The sequence below is a fragment of the Gopherus flavomarginatus genome, chromosome 3, assembly GCF_025201925.1.
Source record: "Gopherus flavomarginatus isolate rGopFla2 chromosome 3, rGopFla2.mat.asm, whole genome shotgun sequence".
In the NCBI taxonomy this organism is placed as follows: Eukaryota; Metazoa; Chordata; order Testudines; family Testudinidae; genus Gopherus; species Gopherus flavomarginatus.
The window spans coordinates 22366251-22378622 of NC_066619.1; the positions used below are offsets into that span (position 1 = coordinate 22366251).

Genomic DNA, 12372 nt, shown 5'->3' on the forward strand with positions numbered 1-12372 from the left:
GGCTAGTGTGTGTGTGTGTGTAGTCCTGGCTTTCCTTGTCCCTTTGCCGGCTCCCAGCGTAATTATCAGGCACAGAGTCTGTGCTCTCCCCCTACACCCTGACTCAGGTTTAGAGAAGCTTGCACCTGGTGTCCCCACTCCTTCACGCTCCCTGGCTCTGCAGGTTGCACTCACAGTCTAGCCCTATGGGAGATTATAAACAGAAAGGCAAAGTAGCTTGGGGCTCTGTGAGGGAATGATGAAATGTTCTCCCGCTCCTGGGGGGCGGGAAGAGAGCCAGGAGACCCCCAGACCAAGCCCTGCTCTAGAAGCATGAAGACCCTGATGCAGTGACATCAGAGGATGGTTCTTTTCACAAGCAAGCCTACCTGACATTGACAAGAGCTGCTCCTTTGGATCAAGTTGAGGATCGCCTTGGGCTTGATTGTGGAAATTGGCCAGGGCAGAGCAGCACTTCATCAGAAAGGGCGTGCCTCAAAGAGGCAGTGTTTTATTTCCCCTTTTGTTGTGTTTTGTCTGTGTCTGAAGGCCAGCCTTAGTCCCCCTTCCAACAGGGGTTTAATCATGAATATTCAACCAAGCATTGGCCATTTGTGGAAATAAAGGCCAAATTCACAGCGACTATTAGTCAACAACAAATAATTCAATGAGTTCTAGTTAAAATCCCTTTGCACTACAGTGGTTTTGAATTACTCTCCTGCATGCTGCAGCACTGTACGTGTCAGAGATTCAGGTGTCAGTGTCTGAGAGGATAAAGAGCCTCTGTGATGTAGAGAGCCTTTGGAGAGCATCTGCTTGCTTTAATATTTAAAATATCTTGTTTCCACTGCAGGACTGAAAGAGAGGCCACGTTTCTCTTCTATTGAGCAGGACTGGCTTCTCTGGTGGTGATTTAAAGGTCCCAGGGCTCTAGCAGCTGCCGGGAGCACCAGGCCCTTTAAATCACTGCCAGAGCTCCGGTAGCCAGGCTTGGGAGGGGATTTAAAGGGCCCGGTACTCCTGTAACTACAGGGAGCCCCAGGCCCTTTAAATCACCACCTAAGCCCTGCTGCCCTGGGGTAGCAGTGGCAGGGCTCCCACAGTGATTTAAAAAGCTCAGAGCTCTGCAGCGGCCAGTTTCCCGGGTCCTTTAATTTGCCCCGGGGCTTCCAGCCACCTCTGCAGCTGGTAGCTCTGGGGTGATTTAAAGACCCTAGGGCTCACAGCCACAGCCAGAGCCCCAGAGCCGTTAAATCTTGAACGGCCCTGCCTCGTTCAGTTGAGGCCACGCCCCTGCTCAGGACTCCAACATACTGGTAGATCCTTTAAGTTACTTTTACCCCTGCAATTGGGCACCCAGAAACTCAGGGACTGCAGATGAGTGTCCAGTTTTATGAAGGTTGGCTATAGTTAATGAGTTTCAGGCTAATAGGAGAATGAGTTCAAAAGAAAATCCAGTTTAATGAATTCGGACTATTTTCCTGTTCGTATTTTGTTTCTGTCACTCACTATGCTCCTTTTAAAGAGCAGATCATCCAATCAGGGACCAAAAACAATAGAACATGATCAGTTTCATGCCACGAATAGCAGATGATTGAAGTGAACGATTTGTGAAAACTTCACAAACAAGCCACAGTCTCAGAGTTCTTCAGCTGAAATATTCAACACATACTGAACATATTCACAGCAAACGGGACTAGGCCTTTAATGGCTCAGGAATGAAAAACGAGGCCAACATTTTGTAGAGTTTAAAAAGGTGATTAATACTATTCTACCAGCTTTATTCACAAATCAAATCACACCCATTTGCCTTCTTTTATCACAATTGGCTTTTGTTTGCTCTTGTAACTAGAGACAGGACAAAATTAACCCTGCCCCTCTGATCCAAACACCACCACATTTTGGAGGTTGAGATGCTTCAAAATCTTGGGCTGGATCTGAATTTTGTAAATGGCTCCTATCTTTACAATGGGTCATTGCGAGCTACCTGTTTATCCTTTTATACCACACCCATCACCGCAGCACGTGAGAATTAAATCCTTGCATCTACACCCCCAGCCTTTGGGGTATTCAAAAATCCAGATCCAATTTTTGCAGTTCGTAACTCAGTGCTTCTATAGAGCCCTCCATCACTTACACATCTATCACTTACACAAATGTATCATTTGTTCTGCAAAGTCTTAATGACTAGTCTAGCTGCAGCTTGGCAGGACTAGTGACGCTAATTCAAACATTCTGCTGCTATTATAGCTTGTGGGTACATGTAATGGGGGAGGAGGTCTGTGTCAGCGAATGGCTTCTAAATTGGAAATGTCCTTATGTTGCTTTCATATGAATTGCATTCGAGAGCTCTGAATGACCTTTCTAAGCTCCTGAAAGAATGTTTAATCTGTTGTTTAACATGCCAGGTGTTATTAATTAACTAGCTAGATCAGTGATGAATGCAGTTTATGTCAAAATCCCCTAATGTTTAGGGAGAAGCCCAAACCAAAACTCCTGAAATCTAGAGGAGTTAGCATTTGGATCCAGATTCAAACTTTGTGGTGCTTTCTCTCTCCACAGTAGGCTACTCCAAAGGTCTCCATGCTCAAAAACATGGAGGAATTTTTAGATTCTACGTTTGGCAGCCGAAGCCTTTTTTAATCATAATGGCTATGGGTGTACAAAAGCATATCATGATTTCATTTCCTTTGTGTTTTTTACAAACCATGGCTACTCCTAAATTGGCACTTTAACATCTAATCTAAAATTTTGGTTAGTAGTCAGGAAGCTGTTAGAAATCAGATCATTGTATTTTACTTTTTTTGTTTAAATCTATGAAAGAATTAAGCCAATATCATATTTACAAGAGTTAAATTGCTGACTTTGGTGCTCCCCAATTGTTAAATGATAAATATTTTCATGTTTGTTTTTTTTATTTCCAGGAAAACTTTGCCCTCTAGTGGTAAAAAAATTATCACAGCCATTTCTATTACACTTCAACTAATACATTTGTGCTTTTGTGCCTTTTTACTCCACTGATGAAACAGACATGAGAGGTGCGCAAAGCAATTGCTAATCAGAAATGTGTTTAAATGTTGTAAGCATCTAGTCTCTTCATAACCACTACCAAAGCGGGGGAGATAGAGAGGAGAGCAGACAAATAAATAAATTCTGGACAGTGCAATTCATTGTGGTTCAGACTCTAACTGCTTGGAATCACTGGCTTATAAAAAGATTAATGGCACTGGGCAATGCTAGAAATGTTATGCAGAATATTAATCTGAGCTGTCTCTTGCTAGATGTATTGTATGCTTGTTTTAAAAGTAATACTAGGGGAAATTAAGTGAACATAAAGAATTCCGATGTTTGCCCTATCAGCTTTTCTAAATTCATCAGTAACCGTTTACAGCATGACGTGATAGTATTTTTCAACTTAATTATGTAAGCAATACTGTGTAGGTATTATTTTTTTGCTAATCATAGTCATAGTGGTGTCAGAGTGAATTTGGCTTTTTATTTACTTGCTGAATTGAACAGAAACTCTATGAATAGTCTCCACTCAGCCATGATTCTGGTAAAATTTCCTAAAGTTCAATATAGGTTCAAAGGAATTAGATATGACACTTATTCGATCAATGAGTTCATCTCCCCTGCAAAGGCAGGTTAGAGCCTATAACAGAATTTGCGTTGGCTATCACATTGATACATTAGTTTCATTTCATCTCGGTCTTACAGAGTCAAAAATATTAGAATCATTATCAGAATTATAACCTAGTATGACTATGTATGCTCTCACAGACATACTGGATTTACTATCTCACTTGTTTGTTTACATCGTATTGTCATTAGCACTAAGCTGTGATGTGGATGAATTCTACCTATTTGTTTTCCCCTGTACATCCCAACATGTTTTAAAATCAATCTGGCAAAAATTAACTGAGAGGCATCCTTCTGGGTAAATGATGAACAATGTGGAGAAAATATAGGACCAGCAAAATATCTGTTGCCTTGTAGAAATAACATGAGTCAAACAAAAGGACACTAGAAATTTAAATTGCTTAAGACAATAAGTGTCTATTTGGGGTGATCCTTAGTTCAGATTTCACTGTACATTCTTTGTCTGACTTCATCTTCCTGTCTCTTTGTCTCAGATGGGTTTTCATCAGCATAATTTCCCATAATATGTTGTATAATAACATTCATTAAAGCCTTCCTATAAATCATCAGGTTCCAGAGCACAGTATAACATAATTAAAACTTTTATTTCTTTATTTTCTAGATGGATGATGAGAGACTAATTCAAATGATTTCACTCTGGAGCCAATGAAAAAAAAACAATTTAAATTTTGAAAAAGTGCCAGGCTAGAAGTGTGAAGGGTTTTCCTAGAATATGCTAGGATAGTACAAAGGAGGGTGGGTGGAAAGCATTGTTTTTTTCTGTGTCTCTGGCATATAGAGAACCACATAGCCAATAAAGAGATTTCTCTTTGTACCTATTGCTGTGATCAGTTCTATATTTTGTACAGATTACTTAAGGAAGAATATAATGTAAAGTGGGTGTCACAACCATCTACCCAAGGAAAATGCAAGGGAACAGAACTGTGACAACACATACAACAAAGCTGGAGAAAAGAATAGTATGCATTAGTTGAGGAAACAACAGGCTTGTTAAAATAATACTGGAAAGAGTGTTGTTCTCTCTCTCTCTCTGGTGCAAAATTTCACAGCAGTTATTGTTGGTAGGGCTGGAATTGCTAAACATCTCAGCAGATGAATGATATTTAAAAACTCATAAAAGGAAATTTGTGATTTCCCCATGTATGGTTAATCTGTAGAATTCTCTGCAAGATATTTGCTTTTGGGTCTTAGCAGGTTTTAAATGGCCTAGCAGGGCTTAAATAAAGGTTAACATTTATGTGAATAATAATAATAATATCACTCAGTCATATTTGCTGGTGTAAATGTGTACGAGGGATAATGGCACCCAGGCTTCCGGAGGAGAGTCAGCAACTAACTGTCTGGGATAGTTGCCTATGTTGTCCTTTATGTGGCTTTTACACTTTCTTGTGAAGCATCTGGTATCTGCCAATGTCTGAGATAGGATACTGGATTCAATGGACCATGGGTCTAACCTGGTACGACTGCTTCTGTTAGGGTGACCAGACAGAAAATGTGAAAAAAAGGGGACAAGTGTTGGGGGGGATAGGAGCTTATATAAGCAAAAGACCCCAAAATCAGGACTGTCCCTTTAAAATAGGGACATCTGGTAACCCTAGCTTCAGTGCTCCATGATATAATCTAGAGATGACAGAAGGCAAAGTCCTGCAACTCTGGAATGCTCCTAAACTACTGTCACAAGCTCGCTGCCCTTTAAGGCAACCCAGGCTTGGCCTTGCCTGTGACCAGACAGCTATCCCCAGCTGAGGCTGATGGAGACTTAATTATATAATGATTCACCTCAGATGCCAGGGAGCAGAGAGAGGATTACTTAAACAGAGCTGTGAACTCAGTCTGGGGAGGAGTCCCAGGAGAGAGGAGGAGCATGGGAAGGTCTGAGGAAGTGAGGCTGGTAGAGACCTACAGGCAGCAGGTTAGGATCTTGTGGAGAGGCTGTGAGGTAGGGCCTCTAATGACCAGAGAGATCTCTGAGGGAAGCTGTGAGAGTCCCTGGGGAGGGGACAACAATGGGGGAAAACCTGCTGGGAGGAAACAGCAACAGAGAAGCTTTGCAGGGCCCAGGGATAGTAGCTAAGAAGCCAAGAATGTCAGTGTAGCCTGAGGGGGCAGAGGAATTATTCATTTGGATTTATTGAGATTTACAGTTGGGACTGAATTCAAAAGACTTTGAAAGAGACAGGTCATTGTGGAGTAATGAAGTGGGCACTAGAGGTGAAGTCCTCTGCAACATCATGACTTTGCATCAAGGGGTACTAGGGTGGTAAGAGCGACCACTTCCAGTCCCAAGGGAGCAAACTTGCTTCATGCCTTCTAGAAGACTTCATAAAAACTCAGCGGGTGAAATCCTGGTCTTATTGAAATGAATGACAAAACTCCCACTGTATTCAGTGGGGCCAAGATTTCACCTAGAGTTCCCACTCCCTGACATGGGTTATCCTCACAGAGGGATTAAAGGGGCCTGTGTTTTTAGCTGTTATTTTATAGCATACTCAGTAAATTTAATGAATGACTGTCTCTACAGATTAAAAATCAGTAGTACTTTGGGAGAAGTGGAAAATAATTATAACATAAATGGGCCAAGCTCTTTATTTCTGCTATGGGATTCTATATATTTGTCTCTTAAGAAGGTCTAAAATAATTGCAGAGCCACTTGGAGACAGGTTGCTTTTAAATGCCTTGTACAGTGTTTGCCATCTCCGAGAGGTTTTTGTATTTGAAAAGGCGGGAGAGTGGGGGAAGAGAGAGGAGGAGCTGCTTTGCAATCAAATAAATATCAGCAAATCCTTAAATGAGTTTCCTTTGTGCATCAAGTTACTAGCCTAGATATAGCTGCATTAGACACTCTCTCTCCTTCACCTGCCGTGTGTGGCTCACAAGAGCACACAGTCAAGCCTGAGAAAACAGGAGGCATCTGAATTTGTCATGGGAGGAATAACTAACACACAGAGTCTGAAATGTGAGAGAGGGGTATTTACATATAAAACAAGGTGCCACCATCTTCCAGAAGTGGGAGGGATGTTTAGTTTTAGTATCACATAACTAATAATGACAGTGTCTGAAGGCTCCTGACCTTTCTGCCCAGCCCAGGACTCTCTGCCATGCTCAAATCTCTTCCAGCAAACCATTTTATTCTTCAACATGAAACTCAGGAAAAATGTCAAAACAGAAGGAAGTTCTTCTGTCCCCCACAGGATACAGCCCCCAGAGGCTTCCTCCCTGGCCCCTTTCAGAGCTGAAAGGAGAACATGCCCTTTCCTTCATTCCCGCTGCATCAGGGTCTACTGCAGGATCCCGTCTCTCACCTGCAGCTCCTCTCAGCTGAGCCACTTGCTGACTTTTACAATCACTTGCTCCCTTCCCAGCTGGGTCTGATCATTGAACAGGGCTGGCTGGCCCCAGGCCCTGGCACTTAAAGGGGCAGACCACCTTGTTGCAGTATCCATCAATCTGTGGCCTCTGCCAACAAGTGCGAGTTGTGGTATGGGTGCATCCCATTCTAGGGACATTGCATGTTTCATAACAGTTATTCAATAGCCATCAGATAGTAATGGTCACTTATCGGCTGGGCTGGACTTGCCTTGAAGAAGCAACATAGGCTGGGGCTGCCAAATATTTCAAAAAGAACAAGTGATTTTTGGATGCCTCATTTTTTTTGGTGCTCAAACTGAGGTGCTTTAAGGGGGCTGATTTTCAGAAGGTGATTGTTCAGCACTTCTGAAAATCAAGCCCTTATAAAGTATTTCAAGATGGGTACACAAAACCACTTCTGAAAATGTAGGCCTGTATCCCACTACTCATCCTCTGAATCATCACATCTCCCTGATTTTTCAAATAATTTTGCATTGCGGATAAAATAGGAACTGAAGTATTAAATATCGACCATTCTATTGATTTGTATTGCATTGGAGATAAAAAAACAAATAGAAAAGAAAATCTTGATTATTTTTTGTTATTTTACGAGGAATACCAATGACATCTTATTTGTTCCAGGATAAAGTGTTTATGAAGAAATTCTGTAAAGCAAAACCTCCAGTATGTTCCCTTTCCTTCAAAGAGAAAAACAAATGTATTTTCTTGATAGGAAGGTTCCCATTAATATTTTATGAGCATGAGGAGGTTAACAGAAATCGCATTGGGATTGTTTCCCCCCCAAGTTATGGTGAGAAATAAACATCCAATGCATCAACCCTCATCGGGTTTACACTGTGAGAAGTTTGAAGCACAATGCAAATATGTTCCATTGAGAAATATGTCTTTCACTCACCCTTTGGCCAATGTTGCTATGCCAACGTCGGTTAACTTCATTCCTACACCTACAAAAAAACAAAACAGGAAGCTTTCATTATACCAGGCTTTCTAGGAATGTCTTCAGATTTATAGCCTTATAGATGCAGTTAGGTATTCTTTATTGATTATAGTTTGTTTGTTATCTCTGTGTAGCGACAATATTTTAACATTCTCCCCGCAAACGTAGGGTTTTTGGTCTGTGCAGTTCACAACACTAGCAGCAGTCAGTAGCATTCCAGTGATTCACAGACAGGGTGATAAATTACACTAATTGAATCTATTTCCCTATGTTAAGTTCTCCTCACACCTTCTATGGGTCATCTTAATTATCATTATTATTATTATTCAAAAGTTTTTTTTTCCCCTGCTGACAATAGCTCATCTCAATTGATTAGATTCTTCCTGTTGGTATGCATACTTTCACCTTTTCATGTTCTCTGTATGTATAAATATCTCCTGTCTGTGTGTTCCATTCTATGCATCTGAAGAAGTGAGCTGTAGCTCACGAAAGCTCATGCTGAAATAAATCTGTTAGTCTCTAAGGTGCCACAAGTACTCCTGTTCTTTTTGCGGATACAGACTAACAACGGCTGCTACTCTGAAAAGGGTGATAAATGGAGCTCTAAGGCTCTGGAATGTTTCATATGCTGGAGGGTAACTGAGAGCCTCACTTTAACTGTGGCATCTTAAAGGGACATCTAAATCCAGCATCAGAACACGTACATCTGCAAAAAATGCATACAAGTCATTTATTGTTCCTAAGTTTTGGGATTTGGATGTTTGCAAGTGGGGGTGGGGTGGGCTACAGTGTTTTCCACTGGGGAAACCACTTTGCATATCAACCACCTGGCCCAACAATCTTTGCTCTGTTTAGAGTTTTGAGTGATCAACAGATACTAAATTAAACTCTTCACTCAGTGTTTCCAAAAAGGGCTTATCACTTTTACCCCCACTTTTGTTTTACTAGCCATTGTGGGGAAAGCCCTGCCCTGTGTCGCACACTTGTGCTGTGGAAAGATGATGATGCAGGGAGTCTCCTTCTCCCTCAGAGCAGGTATAGGGTAGGATACTGATCTAGCACTTCCTTGAGTGCACTGCAGGAAACTAAGCTAATGTGCCTTGCACCATTCACAGCCACGCCATTCCAAGGGGATGTGGTCAGCAGGTTTGGAGCATGGACAGGGTCCCAGTGGTCCGCCTTTGTGAGGATGCTGTTGTTAGCAGCACATACGCTGTGCTCTGTTTTTGGAGCAGCAGGTAAGAATCAATACAGCATATAGCTCACATGCTAACTCAGCTGTTCTGCTTCCTGACTCCAGCGTGCCTCATACTCATAAGGCCAGGAGGAGTTTGCCTTATAGGCTTTTCCCTGTTAATTCATTTGCATTTGGTTTTGGGTTTTTTTCAGCCTTCTAATTTGAAAGGGTAGGGGGTGGAGAGATTCCACCTTTCCTTGAAGAACCCCAGCCAGGACTGTTGCTCTATTTATTCCCTTAACAACTTAGTGAACACACAGACTACATCTTTTAAGGCCAAATATTTGCACAATGTGGGTGAGCGAGGTGCATAATGGTGTCATTGCAGCATTCTCTAGATATAAGGAGGTCATTCCTTCAGACGTGATCAGGAGCCTAAATTTTTCCATTGGTTTTAAAGACAGATGTTAGATGTTTAAATGCAAGGCAAAGTGCTGGCACAGGGTGCTGTTTTGAGAGTTTTTTAATTCACAAAGCGGTTCATAAATCCCAGAGTGGTGGAGTGAAAAGCAGGCATTAGTCAGCCTTGTTTTGAATGTTCTGATTTACTAAGGGGCATTTGTAGTCAAATTAAATCTTAGTAAGAGTGTGAGACTTTCTTTTTTTACTCTCCAAACTGGTTATTTACAGAGACACAAGCCATGTGAAAACCTCCCCTACCCCGGATTAGATGCCAATGAACCTTTTTAAATAAATTTGTTAGTCTCTAAGGTGCCACAAGTACTCCTGTTCTTTTTAAAGCACTTGCCACAGCAAGCAGCTAATTCATTTCTTTCCTATGAGTATGGATCACGCACAGAAAGCCAACACAGCACCAGAGCTCACAGGGCCTGCGTCAGAGAGTAGAAAAGAAAATATCAGAAACCTCCCTGTGCAGCTTTTATTCTCTCCCATGTGAGATGCCATATCAAAAGGCCATGTATTATTTTAATTGTTCTAACCCTATATTTGTATTGTTCTCCAGTCACTCTGCCAAAGGCACTTGTAATTAGTATTGATGTTTTTTAATTACCAGGTGGGTCTCAGTGCTTCAATTAGACTAAAAAAGAATATACTTTAGACTATCCAATGTCCCTATTTAATAATTTGACTGCGGTTCCTCTGGCATAATGCTAGTTCGAATTGTTATTTCAGGCAAAAAAGCCTGTTAAAATAAGTTTTTGATAACAGTAATTTACAGATATTTTTATACTGACAAGGTATCATTTAATTAGCTAATTCCCGTGAATGATGTTCTTTGTTTGTACTTCAGTAGGGCGTAGGAGTCATGAACCAGGGCCCCATTGTGCGAGGCATTGTACAAACAAATTCATTGGAAGCTGGAGCCATGTGATTTCCTGGTTTGCATAAGAGGTTCAGGTGTGATTCCTGATTCCAGCCTCTCACTACCAAGACCAGAAAGAACCAGGAGCACTGCAAGGGCAGCATGCTTAGCAGAGCAGTGGGAGCAAGTCAGGAATGACACAGTTAGACTCAGATGAGAGTACTATAAGTCCACAATGGGCTGGAGAGAGTATAACACAAGCCAAACAGTTGGTGGAGTAAGGGGAAGAGCCGCCTAGGGTTCCAGAGAACCAGGGCCAACTCCAGGCACCGGCAAAGGAAGCAGGTGTTTGGGACAGCCAATGGAAAGGGGCAGCACTTCTATCCCTATATTAATGTTTAAGTGGTGCAACAGGCTTCATGCTATTTCACCCCATGGTTACTAATTCCATCATTAATATCTGTAGGGGACAGATTGCCCCTTTTGTCCTCCTGCTGTTAGATAAAGTACAGCCAACTGAATGGATGGGTTCTGTGTGCTCAAAGGGTTTCTCATGCCCTAAATTCCTTCTCTTGCAACCATTACAAAGCTCCTTTTGACTTCAGTGGGCATGGGTCAGGCTCTAAGGTCATGGGTATGAAAAGAATATCCTTCTGAGAGACAAAAGTTTCTCTGGCATAAGTACTCATGTGCACAACATTATGTTGGCAGGACAGGTTTTCCCATCAGCATACCTATCGCCACTCGTTGAAGTGATTTTATTATGTTGATGGGAGAGCTCTCTCCCATCAGCATAGAGCTGCTGCACAAGTGATCTTACAGCGGCGCAGCTGCATCAGTATGGCTGTGCTGCTGTAAGCTCGCTCGTGTAGACATGACCTAAGGCAGCTAAAGCCTTTGAGCTGCTAGTGACATGCCACATGTGATGCTCTGTGGAATTGTGACACACTTTATATTATTATTATTAATGCCAATATTATAAAATTGCAATGAATCGTGCTAGATATGCTGTGTAAGGTATCTGTGAAAACATTATGATTTGCCAAGTATGATGATCGTATTTATCTGTTTGTATCACCTTTCTATTGTGAGTTATAGATATGTAGGGTATATCTGTATTTCCAAACTTGTGCTGTGCATCTGGGTGACACCCCCAGAAAGACTGCCATCAGCACTGCCCATCAAGAGTAATCAACTGTACAATGAACCCATTGAAAGGAACCAGAGAATACACCTGATGAGTCCGCACAGCATGTAGGGGCATGCCTATAGACAGAACTCTAAGGCTTTTCCATACCATGTGCTGTAAAGCTTGTGTTTGGTACAAAGGAAGTACAAGCTGCGTGGTAAAAGAATATAAAAGGCAGCTGCATCATCTCCATTTGTCTTCATTCCTGCTTCTTACCTCTGGAGTAACTTTTCTACAAACTGAAGCTCTGAACAGAGGACTGAATGACTCATCCATGTTGTGGATGTATTCCAGAGGAACTTTCAAGCCAGCAAACTCACCAGTACTGCTAAGAACCTGATCTATGGAGGCTGAGGTCTTTGTATTTATCTGGGTGCTTTAACATTTAACAACTCTCTTCTTGTTCTTTCTTCCTTTTAGAATAAACCTTTAGTTTTAGATGCTAAAGGATTGGCTGGCAGTGTGGTATTTTGGGTAAGATCCAAACTAATATTGACCTGGTAATGTGGCTGGTCTTTTGGGGTCAGAAGAACATTTTGTATAGTGAGCAAAGTTTTTAATAACTTCTCACCGTACTGGACCTAGGTGCTGATTGGGAGCCAGAGAACTGGAATGTAATAAAGGGCGCTATGTGATTTCTTTTTTCAGCTTCTTGATAACCAGAGTGGGGGATCAGAAGCACAGTTTGTGACTGGTTGGTGAGTTTAACTTCAGTGTTACTCTCAAAACTGGTGGTT

General features: G+C 41.7%; 1 protein-coding gene across 1 annotated transcript in view; it reads right to left on the reverse strand.

Moving 5' to 3' along the window:
* ALPK2 (alpha kinase 2) overlaps nucleotides 1-12372 on the reverse strand; it is a 76004-nt gene that overhangs the window by 2777 nt on the left and 60855 nt on the right. The window contains 1 exon segment of the mRNA XM_050943509.1: nucleotides 7904-7952. Within this exon segment, the coding sequence (XP_050799466.1) occupies nucleotides 7904-7952 (49 nt within the window).